Source organism: Pseudochaenichthys georgianus, chromosome 19 (assembly GCF_902827115.2).
Source record: "Pseudochaenichthys georgianus chromosome 19, fPseGeo1.2, whole genome shotgun sequence".
NCBI classification, from domain to species: domain Eukaryota; kingdom Metazoa; phylum Chordata; class Actinopteri; order Perciformes; family Channichthyidae; genus Pseudochaenichthys; species Pseudochaenichthys georgianus.
The window spans coordinates 28117814-28141584 of record NC_047521.1 but is presented as its reverse complement, the minus strand read 5'-3'; the positions used below and the strand labels follow the sequence as shown (position 1 = coordinate 28141584).

Sequence of the window (23771 nt, the reverse complement as noted above, 5' to 3'; positions counted from 1 at the left end):
ATCATATATATTATTCTGAAATGGACCAATCTGCACAACGACTACTTTTACTGTCTTTCACTATATTTTGATGAGAATACTTTCTACTTTCACTTGAGGAACATTTTGAATGCAGGACTTTTACTGTAACAGAGTATTCCTACACACTGGTACTTCTACTTTTACTAAGTACAAGATCTGTGTACTTCTACTTTTACTCAAGTACAAGATCTGAGTACTTCTACTTTGACTCAAGAACAAGATCTGAGTACTTCTACTTTTACCCAGTACAAGATCTGAGTACTTCTACTTTTACTTAAGTACAAGACCTGAGTACTTCTACTTTTACTCAAGTACAAGACCTGAGTACTTCTACTTTTACTCAAGTACAAGATTTGAGTACTTCTACTTTCACTCAAATACAAGATCTGAGTACTTCTACTTTTACTCAAGTACAAGATCTGAGTACTTCTACTTTCACTCAAATACAAGATCTGAGTACTTCTACTTTTACTCAAGTACAAGATCTGAGTACTTCTACTTTCACTCAAATACAAGATCTGAGTACTTCTACTTTTACTCAAGTACAAGATCTGAGTACTTCTACTTTCACTCAAATACAAGATCTGAGTACTTCTACTTTTACTCAAGTACTAGATCTGAGTACTTCTACTTTTACTCAAGTACTAGATCTGAGTACTTCTACTTTTGCTCAAGTGCTAGATCTGAGTACTTCTACTTTTGCTCAAGCACAATATCTGAGTACTTCTACTTTTACTCAAGTACAAGATCTGAGTACTTCTACTTTTGCTCAAGTACTAGATCTGAGTACTTCCACCTTTACTCAACTACAAGACCTGAGTACTTCTACTTTTGCTCAAGTACTAGATCTGAGTACTTCTACTTTTGCTCAAGAACAAGATCTGAGTACTTCTACTTTTGCTCAAGTACTAGATCTGAGTACTTCTACTTTTGCTCAAGTACTAGATCTGAGTACTTCTACTTTTACTCAAGTACTAGATCTGAGTACTTCTACTTTTGCTCAAGTACTAGATCTGAGTACTTCTACTTTTGCTCAAGCACAAGATCTGAGTACTTCTACTCAAGTACTAGATCTGAGTACTTCTACTTTTGCTCAAGCACAATATCTGAGTACTTCTACTTTTACTCAAGTACAAGATCTGAGTACTTCTACTTTTGCTCAAGTACTAGATCTGAGTACTTCCACTTTTGCTCAAGTACAAGACCTGAGTACTTCTACTTTTGCTCAAGTACAAGATCTGAGTACTTCTACTTTTGCTCAAGTACTAGATCTGAGTACTTCTACTGTTACTCAAGTACAAGATCTGAGTACTTCTACTTTTGCTCAAGTACTAGATCTGAGTACTTCTACTGTTACTCAAGTACAAGATCTGAGTACTTCTACTTTTGCTCAAGTACTAGATCTGAGTACTTATACTGTTACTCAAGTACAAGATCTGAGTACTTCTACTTTTACTCAAGTACAAGATCTGAGTACTTCTACTTTTGCTCAAGTACTAGATCTGAGTACTTCTACTGTTACTCAAGTACAACATCTGAGTACTTCTACTTTTACTCAAGTACAAGATCTGAGTACTTCTACTTTCACTGAAATACAAGATCTGAGTACTTCTACTTTTACTCAAGTACTAGATCTGAATACTTCTACTTTTGCTCAAGTACAAGATCTGAGTACTTCTACTTTTGCTCAAGTACTAGATCTGAGTACTTCTACTGTTACTCAAGTACAACATCTGAGTACTTCTACTTTTACTCAAGTACTAGATCTGAGTACTTCTACTTTTGCTCAAGTACTAGATCTGAGTACTTATACTGTTACTCAAGTACAAGATCTGAGTACTTCTACTTTTACTCAAGTACAAGATCTGAGTACTTCTACTTTTGCTCAAGTACTAGATCTGAGTACTTCTACTGTTACTCAAGTACAACATCTGAGTACTTCTACTTTTACTCAAGTACAAGATCTGAGTACTTCTACTTTCACTGAAATACAAGATCTGAGTACTTCTACTTTTACTCAAGTACTAGATCTGAATACTTCTACTTTTGCTCAAGTACAAGATCTGAGTACTTCTACTTTTGCTCAAGTACTAGATCTGAGTACTTCTACTGTTACTCAAGTACAACATCTGAGTACTTCTACTTTTACTCAAGTACTAGATCTGAGTACTTCTACTTTTGCTCAAGTACTAGATCTGAGTACTTCTACTTTTGCTCAAGCACAAGATCTGAGTACTTCTACTCAAGTACTAGATCTGAGTACTTCTACTTTTGCTCAAGCACAATATCTGAGTACTTCTACTTTTACTCAAGTACAAGATCTGAGTACTTCTACTTTTGCTCAAGTACTAGATCTGAGTACTTCCACTTTTGCTCAAGTACAAGACCTGAGTACTTCTACTTTTGCTCAAGTACAAGATCTGAGTACTTCTACTTTTGCTCAAGTACTAGATCTGAGTACTTCTACTGTTACTCAAGTACAAGATCTGAGTACTTCTACTTTTGCTCAAGTACTAGATCTGAGTACTTCTACTGTTACTCAAGTACAAGATCTGAGTACTTCTACTTTTGCTCAAGTACTAGATCTGAGTACTTATACTGTTACTCAAGTACAAGATCTGAGTACTTCTACTTTTACTCAAGTACAAGATCTGAGTACTTCTACTTTTGCTCAAGTACTAGATCTGAGTACTTCTACTGTTACTCAAGTACAACATCTGAGTACTTCTACTTTTACTCAAGTACAAGATCTGAGTACTTCTACTTTCACTGAAATACAAGATCTGAGTACTTCTACTTTTACTCAAGTACTAGATCTGAATACTTCTACTTTTGCTCAAGTACAAGATCTGAGTACTTCTACTTTTGCTCAAGTACAAGATCTGAGTACTTCTACTTTTACTCAAGTACTAGATCTGAGTACTTCTACTGTTACTCAAGTACAAGATCTGAGTACTTCTACTTTTGCTCAAGAACAAGATCTGAGTACTTCTACTTTAGCTCAAGTACAAGATCTGAGTACTTCTACTTTAGCTCAAGTACAAGATCTGAGTACTTCTACTTTAGCTCAAGTACAAGATCTGAGTACTTCTACTTTAGCTCAAGTACAAGATCTGAGTACTTCTACTTTTGCTCAAGTACTAGACCTGTTCATTTCTGTGGGAAGCTGAACTGAAATGGAAGTGGAACAGAAGCTTAGTATTCACGGAGCCGCTCTGATAAACATTGCATTAGAAAGTGACGCTGATGAAACCAAAAAGATGAATGGCAGGGCATCAGGGAAAGGAAACAAGGAGGGATATCAAGTATGTATGAGTCTTTGAGAAGTACATAATAAAGTGTGAATCATATTAAAAGTTCTTCAAACAAAAGAGAACATTTTCTTTGATGGTAATATTTACAGCAATAACCGCTCAGAGTTCATCCCATCACCGCGGTTACACAAACTGTCTGCTGGCAATGTTTTCGCTGGTCGTGTCGAATAAAACATGAAATATCCATAACACGGGAAACGTGGTCATTTTACTCAGAGACGCTTTCAAGTCACTTGCATCCAACAGGCTGTCAGCAAAGATGTTTTTATGCTGTGTATGTGCGTCACTCTTTAGTGTCCCCTGGTCTCCCAGCTGTGTGCGTCACTCTTTAGTGTCCCCTGGTCTCCAGCTGTGTGCGTCACTCTTTAGTGTCCCCTGGTCTCCCAGATGTGTGCGTCACTCTTTAGTGTCCCCTGGTCTCCCAGCTGTGTGCGTCACTCTTTTGGTGTCCCCTGGTCTCCTAGCTGTGTGCGTCACTCTTTAGTGTCCCCTGGTCTCCCAGCTGTGTGCGTCACTCTTTAGTGTCCCCTGCTCTCCCAGCTGTGTGCGTCACTCTTTAGTGTCCCCTGGTCTCCCAGCTGTGTGCGTCACTCTTTAGTGTCCCCTGCTCTCCCAGCTGTGTGCGTCACTCTTTAGTGTCCCCTGGTCTCCAGATGTGTGCGTCACTCTTTAGTGTCCCCTGGTCTCCCAGATGTGTGCGTCACTCTTTAGTGTCCCCTGGTCTCCGAGCTGTGTGCGTCACTCTTTTGGTGTCCCCTGGTCTCCTAGCTGTGTGCGTCACTCTTTAGTGTCCCCTGGTCTCCCAGCTGTGTGCGTCACTCTTTAGTGTCCCCTGCTCTCCCAGCTGTGTGCGTCACTCTTTAGTGTCCCCTGGTCTCCAGCTGTGTGCATCACTCTTTAGTGTCCCCTGCTCTCCCAGCTGTGTGCGTCACTCTTTAGTGTCCCCTGGTCTCCCAGCTGTGTGTGTCACTCTGTAGTGTCCCCTGGTCTCCCAGCTGTGTGCGTCACTCTTTAGTGTCCCCTGGTCTCCAGCTGTGTGCGTCACTCTTTAGTGTCCCCTGGTCTCCCAGCTGTGTGCGTCACTCTTTAGTGTCCCCTGGTCTCCGTTGTGTCTGAGCTTCTTCAGCGCTTGGTTTCTGCAGCTTTTAGTAAATGCTGCAAGTCTCCTCAAGGTGCTGAAGATGTTTCTTCATGTGTTTTTATATCTGCATCCTTTCTGAGGCTGCGTGGCGTTTCTCTAATGGAGATGTTTTGCCTCCGTACTTCACGCTCACTTCAGCCCTGACTCCAATCACCAGCAGGAATGATGTTTTATTTTTAGCACAAGCTGCAAGAATGTCAATTAACTCCCCCCACGTCCCCCCCATGTCTCCGCGTAGCTGTCGAACACACCCTGTGCAGAGACGCTGGATAACGGAGGGCCGTTAATGAATCCAGATGATTTTCTTCCGGGCAGACGAGCTCACTGAATGCTTTAATGAGAGGGGAAATGATGCTAATAATAATACGCTGTGGCCTTTCACGCTGACTACGTATCAACCCAGGAACTATTCCAGAATGTCACACAGTGCTAACTATCAGAAACCCCGTGAAGAATGCCAGCTGTTTATAACGAGGAGAGCTTGAATAGAGCTACCTGTTGTGACATATTTCATTCACAAAAGAGCGACACGAGGACACGTGCACCGGTTTGTCGGAGGGATTCTTGAATCAAAGCCTTGACAGTTCGTTTTTCTACGAACAAAGGGTCTGTGCTTTTGTAAAAATATGCTTTTTGGACTTTAGAGACTTTTGTTAACACTTTTTGTTGTAAAAATATTTTTTCCAGCTTGAAAAATGACCCTTTTCTGCTGCCGCTGTAGAGCAGTAGAGAGGGGGTTTGCGATATCGTTTTTTTGTACAAACGTTCATCCATTGTTGTTCGCATTACTTGCAGTTCATGTGTGTTTTTGCTGTTCGAAAAGGCTGCTTTCTGGTTCCTAAATATCTTTCTCTCGGCTAATGTGTCCAAAACCATCTCTGTGTGCCAGCCAAACAGTGTATTTCCAAAGTGTCGTAAAACCTCCTTTTAAATTGGTCTTTTCCCGCCTTCTGTTAGTCGTCTCTTCACATCCAGAGAGTCGCCGGGCTGCCTGCAGCCTCTCTGAGGGGGGAATTGGGGTCTTGAACCCCGGTCCCTGTGGTCTCCGTCTCTTCATTTCCTCCTCTCCTCTCTGACCTCCAGAAGCAGCTCTTATTATCGTGCAGCCGAAGCTGAAGCTGCGAGAGGTCGATAAAAAGCCGGACGCTCTTCACACATTGAAAAAACAAGTCGTATAATCCCAGCTGGGACGAATGGACGTGCCGGTTTATGAATAATACAATTAAAAACCTCTCCTGTGACCTCTTCAGATAATACAGGATCATTTCAAAGGGACGGATTCATTTGCTAAATAAGTGTTGCATAATAACCGTGTGTGTGTGTGTGTGTGTGTGTGTGAGCCTGTCTGCTTCCCAACGTCACTTTGTTCCACTTTGACTGACCTATCAACAGTCTCACGTTTATTTTTTTATAATATTTGGACTCCTCGTCTGTATTTGAATGGATCATTGGATAAAGAGATCCTGCTGTGAACATGATCTGATTTACATTTGTGTGAATATAAGATGTTAAAGTGACGGCGAAATGGCACCTAGGACGTGTTCAGCTTCCATCATGTGACATGTCATCAAGTCACATGGATTTCAGCTTCCATCATTGTTATACAATTCTGAGAGCGTTTTAAGATTCAGGGATTTGTAGTGTTTCTACTTTAAAGAGTCCTCTCCTGCTGATGTTCAGGTGTATATCAGTATGTAGTGTCTCTACTTTAAAGAGTCCTCTCCTGCTGATGTTCAGGTGTATATCAGTATGTAGTGTCTCTACTTTAAAGAGTCCTCTCCTGCTGATGTTCAGGTGTATATCAGTATGTAGTGTCTCTACTTTAAAGACTCCTCTCCTGCTGATGTTCAGGTGTATATCAGTAGGTAGTGTCTCTACTTTAAAGAGTCCTCTCCTGCTGATGTTCAGGTGTATATCAGTATGTAGCGTCTCTACTTTAAAGAGTCCTCTCCTGCTGATATTCAGGTGTATATCAGTATGGAGTGTCTCTACTTTAAAGAGTCCTCTCCTGCTGATGTTCAGGTGTATATCAGTATGGAGTGTCTCTACTTTAAAGAGTCCTCTCCTGCTGATGTTCAGGTGTATATCAGTATGTAGTGTCTCTACTTTAAAGAGTCCTCTCCTGCTGATGTTCAGGTGTATATCAGGATGTAGTGTCTCTACTTTAAAGAGTCCTCTCCTGCTGATGTTCAGGTGTGTATCAGTATGTAGTGTCTCTACTTTAAAGAGTCCTCTCCTGCTGATGTTCAGGTGTATATCAGTATGTAGTGTCTCTACTTTAAAGAGTCCTCTCCTGCTGATGTTCAGGTGTATATCAGTATGTAGTGTCTCTACTTTAAAGAGTCCTCTCCTGCTGATGTTCAGGTGTATATCAGTTTGTAGTATCTCTACTTTAAAGAGTCCTCTCCTGCTGATGTTCAGGTGTATATCAGTATCTAGTGTCTCTACTTTAAAGAGTCCTCTCCTGCTGATGTTCAGGTGGATATCAGTATGTAGTGTCTCTACTTTAAAGAGTCCTCTCCTGCTGATGTTCAGGTGTATATCAGTATGTAGTGTCTCTACTTTAAAGAGTCCTCTCCTGCTGATGTTCAGGTGTATATCAGTATGTAGTGTCTCTACTTTAAAGAGTCCTCTTCTGCTGATGTTCAGGTGCATATCAGTATGTAGTGTCTCTACTTTAAAGAGTCCTCTCCTGCTGATGTTCAGGTGTATATCAGTATGTAGTGTCTCTACTTTAAAGAGTCCTCTCCTGCTGATGTTCAGGTGTATATCAGTATGGAGTGTCTCTACTTTAAAGAGTCCTCTCCTGCTGATGTTCAGGTGTATATCAGTATGTAGTGTCTCTACTTTAAAGAGTCCTCTCCTGCTGATGTTCAGGTGTATATCAGTACGTAGTGTCTCTACTTTAAAGAGTCCTCTCGGTCTGCACGTGGGACCAGATATGAGCTGTTAGTGTGTTTTGGTGGTAACATGATTATATCATCAGGAAACCTGCCTTGTCTTCTCAGAATGTGTCTTCCTATCATTAACAATGTATTTCTCTCGCCCGTTGCGTTCCCTTTCTCTCTCCGACACTTCTTCTTCCCTCTCTGTCAGATGGTTTGAAGGAATGAAATGTTTCCCGCAGCTCGTGTCCTCTCTCTGACCTCCTCTCACTCAGTATTCTATATTTACTACAAGAGAAGCCACAGACTGTATGGCCTCCCTCGCACTCAGACTCATCCATGGCCTCTCTGCAGCAGAAAGAGGTCACACACCGGGTCGTCTCCTTCATAGTCTTCACTCAACCAGCTATATATTCAAATCAAAGGCACATCGATAAGGATATGTTGCTGCCTACAGATACGAGGTGCTTCTCACTCTTTTGTCAACATGCTGTGTTGAACTCAAGCTGGTTTTAACGTTGTTTCTTTAACCCTCCTCACTTTAGTCTCTTATCTTTTATAAACAAGACAAATAACTGATAAAAAGTGACCCTTCAATCAACACAGGTACTCACACACAAGCAGAGGTGGGAGGAGTACTCAGACCTTGTACTTGAGTCAAAGTAGAAGTACTCAGACCTTGTACTTGAGTCAAAGTAGAAGTACTCAGACCTTGTACTTGAGTCAAAGTAGAAGTACTCAGACCTTGTACTTGAGTCAAAGTAGAAGTACTCAGACCAGCAAAACTAGGGGCTGAATCTAATCAGCCCTAACTATAAGCTTTATCAAAAAGGAAGGTCTTAAGCGCACTCTTAGAAACGGATAGGGTGTCTGCCGCCCGAACACAAACTGGAAGCTGATTCCACAAATGTGGAGCTTGATAAGAAAAGGCTCTGGCTCCCATTGTACTTTTAGAGACTCTAGGAACAACCAACAACCCTGCATTCTTGGAACGCAATGCCCTAGTAGGACAGTAGGGTATAATGAGTTCTTTAAGGTAAGATGGCGCCTGCCCATTAAGGGCTTTGTAGGCGAGAAGAAGAATTTTAAATTCTATCCTGTGTTCTATAGGGAGCCAGTGTAAGGCAGCCAGAACAGGAGTAATGTGGTCCCTTTTCCTAACTCTGGTTAGTACACGAGCCGCAGCATTTTGAATCAGCTGAAGCGACTTGACTGACTTCTTGGTACTCCCTGATAATAAAGAGTTACAATAATCTTTTATGTGGGCGTTAAAGGATAAATCCTGATCAAATATAACACCAAGATTCCTTACAGTCTCACTGGAGGCCAAATTAATGCCATCCATAGTTAGTATATCTTTAGATAATTTGTTTCGTAGATTCTTCGGGCCAAGTACAATAACTTCAGTTTTGGTCGTGTTTAACATCAAAAAGTTTAAGGTCATCCACGTTTTTAAGTCCTTAAGGCAGTCTTGAATTGTATTTAGATGATTAATTTCATCAGGCTTGATTGATAAATATAGTTGAGTATCATCCGCATAACAATGAAAGTTTACAGAATGATTCCTTATAATATTGCCTAACGGAAGCATATATAATGTGAACAAAATAGGTCCGAGCACTGAGCCCTGTGGCACTCCATGGCTAACTTTGGTTTGCGTGGAAGATTCATCGTTAACACGTACAAACTGAGAGCGTTCAGATAGATAGGACCTAAACCAGCCTAAAGCAGTTCCCTGTATGCCAACTAAGTGCTCTAGTCTTTGCAATAGGATATCATGGTCGATAGTTGTCGATTCAACACTTGATTATATTTCACATCATTCATCCACATCTGTGAAGTAACTAAAGGTATTAAATACATGTAGTGGAGGAAAAGTACACCATGTACCTCTGAACTGTAGAGGAGTAGAAGTACTAAGTATAACATAACATGGAAATACTCAAGTAAAGTACAAGTACCTCAAACTTGTTCTTAAGTACAGTACTTGAGTAACTTTACACCTCTGCAAACGAGTGATCTTTTCAATTTAATTTCACTTTAAACCTTTGATTTGAAAAAGGAGAATATCATCGATCCAAAAAGCCTCGGAGTCCTTAGATGTGTCAGAGTTACGTGATCTCCTCTCTTCACTGATCTCACCTCTCCTCTCACAGAGTGTCCAGTCTCCTTCAAAGAGCTGTCAGTCAAACTCTGCCAATCAGCAGCCAATCACCAAACAGGCGTGTCTCATATATCCAGAGGAAATGACCTCTCCTCCTCACGTGTGATTACAGATGCGACAGGTGATGTGAGAGGAGGCGTGAGAGGAGGCGTGAGAGGAGGCGTGAGAGGAGGCGTGATTGGAGGTGAAGAGTATGAAAGGAAAGGACGAGTTGCTGTGCAGAAAAGATGGATTCACCTTCTCTGACAGACAGTTTTCACTCAGAGAGGGGAGTGATGAGGCACGCACACGCACACACACACACACACACACACACACACACACACACACACACACACACACACACACACACACACACACACACACACACACACACACACACACACACACACACACACACACACACACACACACACACACACACACACACACACACACACACACACACACACACACACACACAGACAGGTACATCTTGTCTCACCACGTTTACATTTGATGAGTTAAATATCCGAATCTTTCAGACAAAAATCGACCCTTTTTTTCATGCATTTTTTGGAAAGCAGAAAAAGTGAAAAATTAAAGCCATGTAATTGCTAAACAAATAAAAAAAAAATAGAAGTAGAAGACGTTAATGTTTAAATGTACAATAAGAAGATAAAATAAAGTACAAATATTTATATAAACATAAGAACTTAAAGGGGACCTATGAGGCAAAATGCACTTGTTGATGTCTTTTCTACATCACCATGTGTCCCCGGTGTGTCCCCGGTGTGTCCCCTGGTGCGTCGGGGAACTCACGCAGCGTCAGAAAATAAAACCCTCTCTCTTTTCCTCCGTACCCAAATCTCTAAAAACGGGGAACAACGGAGTTGATCCAGATTTGCGTCCGATATGACGTAACATCTGAAATGTGGACCCACGGCCCAATCAGAAACGTTGCTATCAGAAACAATGCCCGACTGTTTTGGACGTAATATGGTCGGTGTTCACATTAGCATGCTAACACTCAGAGCTAACCTGTGCTGGAGAGCATGTGTGTGAAGAAGCAGGAAGTAGAAAGGAACTCACCTTGTGGTGTAACCGGCAAGAGATAAAGCCTTTGAGCTCCAGACTGTTCCAGAGAGAATCCTTGATAATCCATGATATGGCGTTTCATCACGGCAGCATTTAGTTTAGACGGTAGCTGCCGGGTCCCGCATAAGCTCCGCCCCCTCCTCTTTAAAGCTTTATCCCCAAATCAGCACTTTAGAAACAGGAAGTGAAATAGAGGGATATGAGGCGTGGCTAGAATGATCTGTTTGGTGTTTGGAGCAAAACACTTCAGACATGTTTTATATATATTTGTATATATCTGAGAGCTGTGCTACTGCCTAAAGATAGCACGATGGGTGACCTTTAAAGTAGAACTGTGAATACAAGAAATAAAAGAAAAACAATTGATTAACTTAAGTAAAAATATGCAATAAAAGATAACACATTTTTTACATAAAATAAAACAAAAATATAAAAACATAAGGAGTCAAAGAATTGCAATAAAAGGCTAAAATTATTACAATTATATATATTTATAAATAATTGCTCCTCTCAGCTGCACGGGAACGTGTGAATCCTTCTAATGATTGTTAATTAGAGGAATTAGTCGTCTGTGTTTGTGGAGATTTGATTGAATCCTAATTAGTAACGCCCCTTATTGAACATGCAGTTTGATGAATGAAGTGTCTCTGTCCTCGTTAGTCTCACGCCGGCTTGTCCTCAGTCCTTTTGGCTTCATGTATTTCTCCCTGCAGCTTCTTCTCTCATTTCCTCTTATTAGGAATCTCCTCCTCTGCGCCTCGTATTTATAGATCAGACCCGGTGGAATCACAGCTCGGTTTCTCAGCGTGAGTTTGAGTAAAACACCGGAGCGGTTAACGGAAGATCTGAAGACGAGCATCCTTTGCCCTGCTCAGATTTACTCAGGTTTTATTACGAGTGGTTTTACCTGTCAGTCATCCTATAGCTTCAAATCTGAGACATCATATTGCAGAGAAAGGGATACCACAATGCTGCAGCTGTTCCCGTCTAAAACCTTTCTTATTATTATTATTGCAAAATGTATTAAAAAACTAAATGCATACAGTTACCAATGTTTCTGTGAACCTGCTAGAATCTTATGCTCAACGTGTTTTTGTAGACGGTTCAAAAAACTATGTTCGACTTCGAAAAGTATGAAACATTTTCAAGTGTAAAAATGTTGTTTAACTCTTAGATGCATAAGTGGGTCTTTTTGACCCGGTGAGGTGGTTTTCTAAGAGTATCTTTGGAATTACATTTTTTTATCATTTCATATTCCAGCTGTTCCTCAAAAAACATGTTTTGGATATCATGCCATTCACATTTTAAATTAACATTTAAAGAAATTGTAGTTTTTGTATTTCTACCCCGAGCTTCCATAAGTGGATCAAAAATGACCCGCATGCATTTTCTCTGGGAAAACGTTTTTTTTCAAAATGTAAAAAAAATGTCTAAAATTATAAATAGTGAAAAATTAAATATAAAATATTTCTAGTGTGAACCAAAATATAATACTAAATATTATACAGGTGATTTTTCTAAACCAAAATGACAAAAATGGCATAAAAACACATGGTATTCTAATACGGGTCCTTTTAGATCCACTTATGGAAGAGAGTAGGGTCCAGCCACTCTCAGGGCATCTAAGGGTTAACACGTCTTGAATCCTAATTGAAGACCTTGAGAGCCTTGAAAGGCGCCTATATAAAATAAATGAATTATTATTACTATTTTATAGCTTGAAAGTCATGACATCACTTCCTGTCTTTCAGGATGATTTTAATTCAACAACTCTTTGGAGCACAGAAAAGACGACATGATTTTGAACGTTTTTCTTTTGACAAAGTCATCAACACATGCTGGAAAATTGTAGCATATCTGTGAGGTCCTTTGTCAACTATTTACATAAACAAAATGTATGGTCGATTAAAAAAATAAATATAGGTACAATGCTCGATCTTAAAGGTCGGTAAGAAAGGAGGAACCAGCTCGAGTGCGCTAGAATTTGAAAATACACAGCCGGAAGAAATCTGCCACTTCCTCACAGAGCCCCTCCTCCAACACACACGAACGCACACATGACCAATGAGGGCACGAGGTAAGTTTCTGCACAGATGGAAGGCTGACAGGCAGGTAGGCCATCCAGCTACTTTAGCCGGCTCAGATGATTGGTTGAGCTTTTTACAGTACCACGGCTTCCACTGATGATGTTTCTTTATGGATTTTTTGTCAAAGCACTTCAGATATTCATTGCTATCGGGACGTTAAGAGCATTCCATGGAATATAACAAGTGTATCTGAAGTGAATTACATACCCCACCTTTAATGTTCTGTAGTGACCAGGTTTGCTCAGATATATGTTATATCTGGGGTCTAGGTTTGCCCAGATATATGTTATATCTGGGGTCTAGGTTTGCCCCACTACTAGTTATTATCGGGGGTTCTTCGGTCTTCTGCAAGAGTTGCTGAGTTCAAGAGGAACTGATTTCCAATGTTCTTCAGTCTCCTTATATCCTCTTCTGTCACGTGGCCCGTCACATGGTTTGTCACGTGGTTTGTCACGTGGTTTGTCACGTGGTTTGTCACGTCCTGTGCGTGCAAGCTGATGCGTTAGAGGTGTCCTTCTTTGTTGCTGTGGTTAAATGTTCACTTCCCGCAAGGAAGTGCATAACAGATGTTCATCTCCTCGAAAGAGGAAGTGCATAACAGATGTTCATCTCCTCGAAAGAGGAAGTGCGTAGAAAGTTCATCTCCTCGAAACAGGAAGTGCGTACTTTGCTACAAAGGTCTTTAAAAGTACCCATGTAAGGATTTCTGTTATACATCCTGTTTATATTGCTAAAGCGTTAGACTATACGATACATGACTATGCCATACACAGTTTTAACACAGTTTTTAACATATTTAAGCTTTATATACAGGGCTGTCAGTCGATTAGAAATATTTAATCGCGATTAATCGCATGATTGTCCATAGTTAATCGCGATTAATCGCAAATTAATCGCACATTTTTTATCTGTTCTAAATGTACCTTAGAGGAATATTTTTCAAGTTTTTAATACTCTTATCAACATGTGAGTGGACAAATATGTTTATGCTAATGTTTATTATCATTTGAACAATGACAAATATTCTCATGAATATTAAACACAACAACCTGGAACCTCTCTCATTCAATACAAATGGTGTGTGTGTGTGTGTGTGTGTGTGTGTGTGTGTGTGTGTTGGATCGTTGGAGCTATGTGCAACTCAAGGCATATGCTCGAACGGGAGCTGCCTGGACGTTAGTTTAGACGGTAGCTGCCGGGTCCCGCATAAGCTCCGCCCCCTCCTCTTTAAAGCTTTATCCCCAAATCAGCACTTTAGAAACAGGAAGTGAAATAGAGGGATATGAGGCGTGGCTAGAATGATCTGTTTGGTGTTTGGAGCAAAACACTTCAGACATGTTTTATATATATTTGTATATATCTGAGAGCTGTGCTACTGCCTAAAGATAGCACGATGGGTGACCTTTAAAGTAGAACTGTGAATACAAGAAATAAAAGAAAAACAATTGATTAACTTAAGTAAAATATGCAATAAAAGATAACACATTTTTTACATAAAATAAAACAAAAATATAAAAACATAAGGAGTCAAAGAATTGCAATAAAAGGCTAAAATTATTACAATTATATATATTTATAAATAATTGCTCCTCTCAGCTGCACGGGAACGTGTGAATCCTTCTAATGATTGTTAATTAGAGGAATTAGTCGTCTGTGTTTGTGGAGATTTGATTGAATCCTAATTAGTAACGCCCCTTATTGAACATGCAGTTTGATGAATGAAGTGTCTCTGTCCTCGTTAGTCTCACGCCGGCTTGTCCTCAGTCCTTTTGGCTTCATGTATTTCTCCCTGCAGCTTCTTCTCTCATTTCCTCTTATTAGGAATCTCCTCCTCTGCGCCTCGTATTTATAGATCAGACCCGGTGGAATCACAGCTCGGTTTCTCAGCGTGAGTTTGAGTAAAACACCGGAGCGGTTAACGGAAGATCTGAAGACGAGCATCCTTTGCCCTGCTCAGATTTACTCAGGTTTTATTACGAGTGGTTTTACCTGTCAGTCATCCTATAGCTTCAAATCTGAGACATCATATTGCAGAGAAAGGGATACCACAATGCTGCAGCTGTTCCCGTCTAAAACCTTTCTTATTATTATTATTGCAAAATGTATTAAAAAACTAAATGCATACAGTTACCAATGTTTCTGTGAACCTGCTAGAATCTTATGCTCAACGTGTTTTTGTAGACGGTTCAAAAAAACTATGTTCGACTTCGAAAAGTATGAAACATTTTCAAGTGTAAAAATGTTGTTTAACTCTTAGATGCATAAGTGGGTCTTTTTGACCCGGTGAGGTGGTTTTCTAAGAGTATCTTTGGAATTACATTTTTTTATCATTTCATATTCCAGCTGTTCCTCAAAAAACATGTTTTGGATATCATGCCATTCACATTTTAAATTAACATTTAAAGAAATTGTAGTTTTTGTATTCTACCCCGAGCTTCCATAAGTGGATCAAAAATGACCCGCATGCATTTTCTCTGGGAAAACGTTTTTTTTCAAAATGTAAAAAAAATGTCTAAAATTATAAATAGTGAAAAATTAAATATAAAATATTTCTAGTGTGAACCAAAATATAATACTAAATATTATACAGGTGATTTTTCTAAACCAAAATGACAAAAATGGCATAAAAACACATGGTATTCTAATACGGGTCCTTTTAGATCCACTTATGGAAGAGAGTAGGGTCCAGCCACTCTCAGGGCATCTAAGGGTTAACACGTCTTGAATCCTAATTGAAGACCTTGAGAGCCTTGAAAGGCGCCTATATAAAATAAATGAATTATTATTACTATTTTATAGCTTGAAAGTCATGACATCACTTCCTGTCTTTCAGGATGATTTTAATTCAACAACTCTTTGGAGCACAGAAAAGACGACATGATTTTGAACGTTTTTCTTTTGACAAAGTCATCAACACATGCTGGAAAATTGTAGCATATCTGTGAGGTCCTTTGTCAACTATTTACATAAACAAAATGTATGGTCGATTAAAAAAATAAATATAGGTACAATGCTCGATCTTAAAGGTCGGTAAGAAAGGAGGAACCAGCTCGAGTGCGCTAGAATTTGAAAATACACAGCCGGAAGAAATCTGCCACTTCCTCACAGAGCCCCTCCTCCAACACACACGAACGCACACATGACCAATGAGGGCACGAGGTAAGTTTCTGCACAGATGGAAGGCTGACAGGCAGGTAGGCCATCCAGCTACTTTAGCCGGCTCAGATGATTGGTTGAGCTTTTTACAGTACCACGGCTTCCACTGATGATGTTTCTTTATGGATTTTTTGTCAAAGCACTTCAGATATTCATTGCTATCGGGACGTTAAGAGCATTCCATGGAATATAACAAGTGTATCTGAAGTGAATTACATACCCCACCTTTAATGTTCTGTAGTGACCAGGTTTGCTCAGATATATGTTATATCTGGGGTCTAGGTTTGCTCAGATATATGTTATATCTGGGGTCTAGGTTTGCTCAGATATATGTTATATCTGGGGTCTAGGTTTGCCCCACTACTAGTTATTATCGGGGGTTCTTCGGTCTTCTGCAAGAGTTGCTGAGTTCAAGAGGAACTGATTTCCAATGTTCTTCAGTCTCCTTATATCCTCTTCTGTCACGTGGCCCGTCACATGGTTTGTCACGTGGTTTGTCACGTGGTTTGTCACGTGGCTTGTCACGTCCTGTGCGTGCAAGCTGATGCGTTAGAGGTGTCCTTCTTTGTTGCTGTGGTTAAATGTTCACTTCCCGCAAGGAAGTGCATAACAGATGTTCATCTCCTCGAAAGAGGAAGTGCATAACAGATGTTCATCTCCTCGAAAGAGGAAGTGCGTAGAAAGTTCATCTCCTCGAAACAGGAAGTGCGTACTTTGCTACAAAGGTCTTTAAAAGTACCCATGTAAGGATTTCTGTTATACATCCTGTTTATATTGCTAAAGCGTTAGACTATACGATACATGACTATGCCATACACAGTTTTAACACAGTTTTTAACATATTTAAGCTTTATATACAGGGCTGTCAGTCGATTAGAAATATTTAATCGCGATTAATCGCATGATTGTCCATAGTTAATCGCGATTAATCGCAAATTAATCGCACATTTTTTATCTGTTCTAAATGTACCTTAGAGGAATATTTTTCAAGTTTTTAATACTCTTATCAACATATGAGTGGACAAATATGCTTTATGCTAATGTTTATTATCATTTGAACAATGACAAATATTCTCATGAATATTAAACACAACAACCTGGAACCTCTCTCATTCAATACAAATGGTGTGTGTGTGTGTGTGTGTGTGTGTGTGTGTGTGTGTGTGTGTGTGTGTGTGTGTTGGATCGTTGGAGCTATGTGCAACTCAAGGCATATGCTCGAACGGGAGCTGCCTGGACGCTGCAATCATGAGTGTGCTGACTTCTCCTCCAAAGTCCCGCTGTCGGCTTCCTGCATCAAGTCAAGTGCTCGGCGCAGTTGTGGCGAAATGTCGCTCCTCTGTTTTCATTTAAACAGCTCCTTATATCCGTTAGCGCAGCTAGCTAGCACCAGATGCTAACAACAACAACAATGCACTAAGGTCTCTCTCTCTCTCGCTCGGGCCACACATACACACACCCTCCCGGTCCTCCCGATGGCCAGTCGGTGCCTGCCGGTGAGCGTGGAAGTGTGGTCTGCTGCAAGCGGGCGGCAGGAGCGGGGCTGTCAGCAGATGGTATTTTAAACTCGATGCGCTCTGAAACTACGGGGCGGCCGCGCAAAAAAAATACACATGCGTTAATCGCGTTAAATTAATTAGTGGCGTTAATTTTTTTTTGCGTTAACGCGTTAATAACGCATTGACAGCCCTAAAAAATACATTCTTCCATTTCTTCCCTTCTTCAAAAATACACAACCGAAAAAATTCCAGACTTCCTCACAGAGCCCCTCCCCCAACACACACGAACGCACACACGACCAATGAGGGCACGAGGTCAGTTTGAGCCCAGATGGGAGGCTGACAGGCAGGTAGGCCATCCAGTTACTTTAGCCGGCTCAGATGATTGGTCGTGCTTTTTACAGCGCTACGGCTTCCACTGATGATGTTTCTTTATGTATTTGTTGTCAAAGCATTTAATATATAACAACGTGTTTCTGAAGTGAATTACCTACCCCACCTTTAAAGTGATTTTTACTATATCTCTATATTTAGTGATTTTTTGGTTTTTACTACCTCTGTAAAGCGACTTTGAGAACCTGTAAAAGCGCGTACTTATGTGTAACTACATTTTTTACGTTTTCACTAACTCTAGCTTGAGGTTAAAATGCCTTTTCTGCAGTTTGACAAACAACATACATTTGTTCTGTCCTTGGAATAACGGGACAAATACTCTTCTTCATGTCTCTTCTTCATCAACATGTGTCCCCTCTTCTTCATGTCTCTTCTTCATCAACATGTGTCCCCTCTTCTCCGTGTATCTTCTACATCAACATGTGTCCCCTCTTCTTCATGTCTCTTCTACATCAACATGTGTCCCCTCTTCTTCATGTCTCTTCCACATCAACATGTGTCCCCTCTTCTCCATGTCTCTTCCACATCAACATGTGTCCCCTCTTCTCCATGTCTCTTCCACATCAACATGTGTCCCCTCATCTTCATGTCTCTTCTACAGCAACATGTGTCCCCTCTTCTCCATGTCTCTTCCACATCAACATGTGTCCCCTCGTCTTCATGTCTCTTCTTCATCAACATGTGTCCCCTCTTCTCCATGTCTCTTCCACATCAACATGTGTCCCCTCTTCTTCATGTCTCTCTACATCAACACGTGTCCCCTCTTCTTCATGTCTCTTCTACATCAACATGTGTCCCCTTTTCTTCATGTCTCTTCTACATCAACATGTGTCCCCTCTTCTTCATGTCTCTTCTACATCAACATGTGTCCCCTCTTCTTCATGTCTCTTCTACATCAGCACGTGTCCCCTCTTCTCCGTGTCTCTTCTACAGCAACATGTGTCCCCTCTTCTTCGTGTCTCTTCTACATCAACATGTGTCCCCTCTTCTCCATGTCTCTTCTACATCAACAAGTGTCCCCTCTTCTTCATGTCTCTTCTACATCAACATGTGTCCCCTCTTCTTCATGTCTCTTCTACATCAACATGTGTCCCCTCTTCTTCATGTCTCTTCTACATCAACATGTGTCCCCTCTTCTCCATGTCTCTTCTACATCAGCACGTGTCCCCTCTTCTCCATGTCTCTTCTACAGCAACATGTGTCCCCTCTTCTTTGTGTCTCTTCTACATCAACATGTGTCCCCTCTTCTTCGTGTCTCTTCTACATCAACATGTGTCCCCTCTTCTTCATGTCTCTTCTACATCAACATCCATGTCTCTTCTACATCAACATGTGTCCCCTCTTCTTCATGTCTCTTCTACATCAACATGTGTCCCCTCTTCTTCATGTCTCTTCTACATCAACATGTGTCCCCTCTTCTTCATGTCTCTTCTACATCAACATGTGTCCCCTCTTCTTCATGTCTCTTCTACATCAACATGTGTCCCCTCTTCTCCATGTCTCTTCTACATCAACATGTGTCCCCTCTTCTCCATGTCTCTTCTACATCAACATGTGTCCCCTCTTCTTCATGTCTCTTCTACATCAACATGTGTCCCCTCTTCTTCATGTCTCTTCTACATCAACATGTGTCCCCTCTTCTTCATGTCTCTTCTACATCAACATGTGTCCCCTCTTCTTCATGTCTCTTCTACATCAACATGTGTCCCCTCTTCTTCATGTCTCTTCTACATCAACATGTGTCCCCTCTTCTTCATGTCTCTTCTTCATCAACATGTGTCCCCTCTTCTTCATGTCTCTTCTACATCAACATGTGTCCCCTCTTCTTCATGTCTCTTCTACATCAACATGTGTCCCCTCTTCTCCATGTCTCTTCTACATCAACATGTGTCCCCTCTTCTCCATGTCTCTTCTACATCAACATGTGTCCCCTCTTCTCCATGTCTCTTCTACATCAACATGTGTCCCCTCTTCTCCATGTCTCTTCTACATCAACATGTGTCCCCTCTTCTCCATGTCTCTTCTACATCAACATGTGTCCCCTCTTCTTCATGTCTCTTCTACATCAACATGTGTCCCCTCTTCTTCATGTCTCTTCTTCATCAACATGTGTCCCCTCTTCTTCATGTCTCTTCTACATCAACATGTGTCCCCTCTTCTTCATGTCTCTTCTACATCAACATGTGTCCCCTCTTCTCCATGTCTCTTCTACATCAACATGTGTCCCCTCTTCTCCATGTCTCTTCTACATCAACATGTGTCCCCTCTTCTCCATGTCTCTTCTACATCAACATGTGTCCCCTCTTCTCCATGTCTCTTCTACATCAACATGTGTCCCCTCTTCTCCATGTCTCTTCTACATCAACATGTGTCCCCTCTTCTCCATGTCTCTTCTACATCAACATGTGTCCCCTCTTCTTCATGTCTCTTCTACATCAACATGTGTCCCCTCTTCTCCATGTCTCTTCTACATCAACATGTGTCCCCTCTTCTTCATGTCTCTTCTACATCAACATGTGTCCCCTCTTCTCCATGTCTCTTCTACATCAACATGTGTCCCCTCTTCTCCATGTCTCTTCTACATCAACATGTGTCCCCTCTTCTTCATGTCTCTTCTACATCAACATGTGTCCCCTCTTCTCCATGTCTCTTCTACATCAACATGTGTCCCCTCTTCTCCATGTCTCTTCTACATCAACATGTGTCCCCTCTTCTCCATGTCTCTTCTACATCAACATGTGTCCCCTCTTCTTCCATGTCTCTTCTACATCAACATGTGTCCCCTCTTCTCCATGTCTCTTCTACATCAACATGTGTCCCCTCTTCTCCATGTCTCTTCTACATCAACATGTGTCCCCTCTTCTTCATGTCTCTTCTACATCAACATGTGTCCCCTCTTCTCCATGTCTCTTCTACATCAACATGTGTCCCCTCTTCTTCATGTCTCTTCTACATCAACATGTGTCCCCTCTTCTCCATGTCTCTTCTACATCAACATGTGTCCCCTCTTCTCCATGTCTCTTCTACATCAACATGTGTCCCCTCTTCTTCATGTCTCTTCTACATCAACATGTGTCCCCTCTTCTCCATGTCTCTTCTACATCAACATGTGTCCCCTCTTCTTCATGTCTCTTCTACATCAACATGTGTCCCCTCTTCTTCAAGACATTTCACTGATTTCTTTTATGAAGGCGAGTTGAAAGCATAAAGTGTGCTCAGCTTCAGAGGAGGTGTGTCGGTGTGAGAGCCTCTGTGGATTATCGGAGGCGTTTAGGACAGAAACGGCACGTTGTTTGTAAAGCTGAAGCAGCAGCTTGCATTTCCCTGCACACATTTAGAATGATTAAACGTGACAGGGACACAGCTTCGTTTAAGACGTGGATTTCTGCAGGAAAATATGGGATGGTTTTAGGTGAGCGGCATCGAGGATCTATTCCTCAACAACCACGATAAATAAGTTACTGTCGACGTGTTGCTATGAGGGAATCTCACTGGAGTAAATATAGATAGATCAATGCTATCTCTCTCGTCATTGATTACATGACCGTTCATCCTGTGCACCTGCTTCAGTGATGATTTGGTAAATACTTAATTAAACATGTGTTTGACTTTAAAAAACAAATAAAAAATAGTACAAAAATGTGAAAAATTCCCACTAAACTTTGCTCTCTGTTTCTGGCCCATGTGGCTTTTTAAATAAGAGAAACAAATACAAACATTTGCCTAAAAGAGAAGTTTTAATTAGTGGTGCACGATAATTATCGTCCGATATTAGGAATTATGACGTCATCCCGATAAACCCGATAAAAGTATTAATAGCCCCGATAATATACAATGTATTTTTTGGGTAAAAAAAAGAAAGAGATCCTGCGGTGTGGGTGGATTGGGATGAGGGGCGCTTGTTTTTCACTCGGCTCCTCCCGTTGTGCCAGTACTGTGGTGTTAGTGGTTTCGGAAGAGGGGAGTTTTTCACAAATCCAGCGCTCCCTAACTCGTGCCTGGCTGTGACGTAAATGCCGTGCGGCCGTGAAGCCAGGACAGCGAACAAACATGTCGTCGGTAGTATGGGACTATTTCAAAGTTCCAGAGTGAGATAGTTCGCTTGCTATTCGTATTAACACATGCAGAAGTTGCACGAGGAGGGAAAAGGCAACGAGCTATAATACTTCCAACCTGATCAGTCGCCTGAAACATCGCCATGGCTACGATGGTGTGTTCAAAGCGTACGAAGACGCCTGCGCTGCTAAACTAGCGGCGAATCCAAAGCCAGCTGCAAAGGCACCGGGGCTTTCACCTATCCACGAGGCTTTTGAAAAAGGCAAGAAGTTTATTTGGGGAAAATAAATATGGTTTAAACACACTTCCATCTTTGTTTCGACCCTTCTTCTGCCCTCGTCGATGCACAGTATGCAACTTATATCCACTTGTAGGATATAATAAGCGTTGATGCACGAAGACGAACCTCACATCCAATTAATCTTCAAACACTCGGCAGCCTCTCAAATGTCAAAAGTCTCCTCTCTTCGCAATGTGTGCAGAAAACCCAGAAGATAACCAACATATTTCTCTAGATCTCTCTGGGTCTGCACGTCACTCTGCGTGTGTGTGTGTGTGTGTGTGTGTGTGTTTGTGTGTGTGTGTGTGTGTGTCACTACATTGGCAATAAGTGTAACACGGGTCTCTGAGAGTGAAGCGCTTTGAAGCAGAAACACAGAGAGGTTATTATGGTCTGTTTGATCACGTGCATGAGCGCCAGGCAGGAGGTCTGAGTGTTCGGAGTTCAAAGCCGTGACGCACGGAGGAAATCTAAAGTGCATACAAAAGAAAATGTCGTTTTTGTCTTCCCTGATTTGTTGTTTTTATATAAACACTTGGACACAATGCATGACGCGATGTATTGAAGAGCATTTCTGTAATATCTGCGTTCTTTCCCCTCACATGTTGGTGTAAAGAAGTCATCATTATCCGTCTGTTCCTCTCCTCACAAAGACTCGTGACTCTCTCCCCTGATTGGACGTCCTCTCCCTCGTTAACCTGATTACCCAGCAGCCTCAGTGTTTATCTCCCTCCAGCAGCCCGTCAGTAATCTCTCTCCTCCATCTGTTCATCAGCTGCTTCCTGTTTCGATCAATAACTCAATCAGTGCAGACACATCGTTAACATGTGGGATTCAAACCTCTGAAGCGCAGCAGGTTATCTGTGGCGACAGCAATAACCCACCTGACCAGGTAACCGCTTTCTTAAAGAAGGCTTGTGTTTCCATACATTGATTTATGTGTGGCAGGCCGCCGCAAAGAAATATCGTCCGCCACAAAGAAATATCGTCCGCCGCAAAGAAATATCTTCCACCGCAAAGAAATATCGTCCGCCACAAATAAATATCGTCCGCCACAAATAAATATCGTCCGCCAGCCACAAATAAATATCGTCCGCCACAAATAAATATCGTCCGCCAGCCACAAATAAATATCGTCCGCCACAAATAAATATCGTCCGCCACAAATAAATATCGTCCGCCACAAATGGATCTGATACAATTTTTATTTTCAAACCTTTATTTATTCAGATTGGTCCCATTGAGATCATAGATCTCTTTTTCAAGGGAGACCTGCAGCATATAGGTTCCACATGAAACATAAAACAATAAAGGACATTATACATTATATTTACAGGATACATAGTTATAGACATTTACAAGTGCCCATTGTATCAGCAAGCATTTCATTTAGCCTAGCTTTAAAAACATGCAGAGGAATGAGATTGCTCAGTTTCAATTCTTGCTGAAGATTGTTCCAGCAAGTGGAGCTGCGCATAAAAGCTGTCTCACCTCAGACAGTCCTTGCTCTTGGCACATCTAACAAGACTACATCATGTGACCTCAGACAATAGCTGCTTGCAACTCTCTGTGTTATCAGAGAGCAGATATAATACGGGAGTTTACCCAACAAAGCTTTATAGATAAACGTGTACCAATGACTGAGCCTCCGTACAGAGAGTGATGGTAAACCTGCCTTGGTATACAGTGTACAGTGAT

The 23771-nt window shown here is 41.2% G+C and overlaps 1 protein-coding gene across 1 annotated transcript in view; it reads left to right on the top strand.

Annotated features, from left to right (window-relative positions):
* Nucleotides 1–17646: 17646 nt before the first annotated feature.
* Nucleotides 17647–23771, top strand: part of LOC117464632 (integrin beta-4-like) — a 33443-nt gene continuing 27318 nt past the window's right edge. Inside the window, exon 1 of the mRNA XM_034107162.2 lies at nt 17647–17694. Within this exon, the coding sequence (XP_033963053.1) occupies nt 17647–17694 (48 nt within the window). The remainder of the gene's footprint in view (nt 17695–23771) is intronic.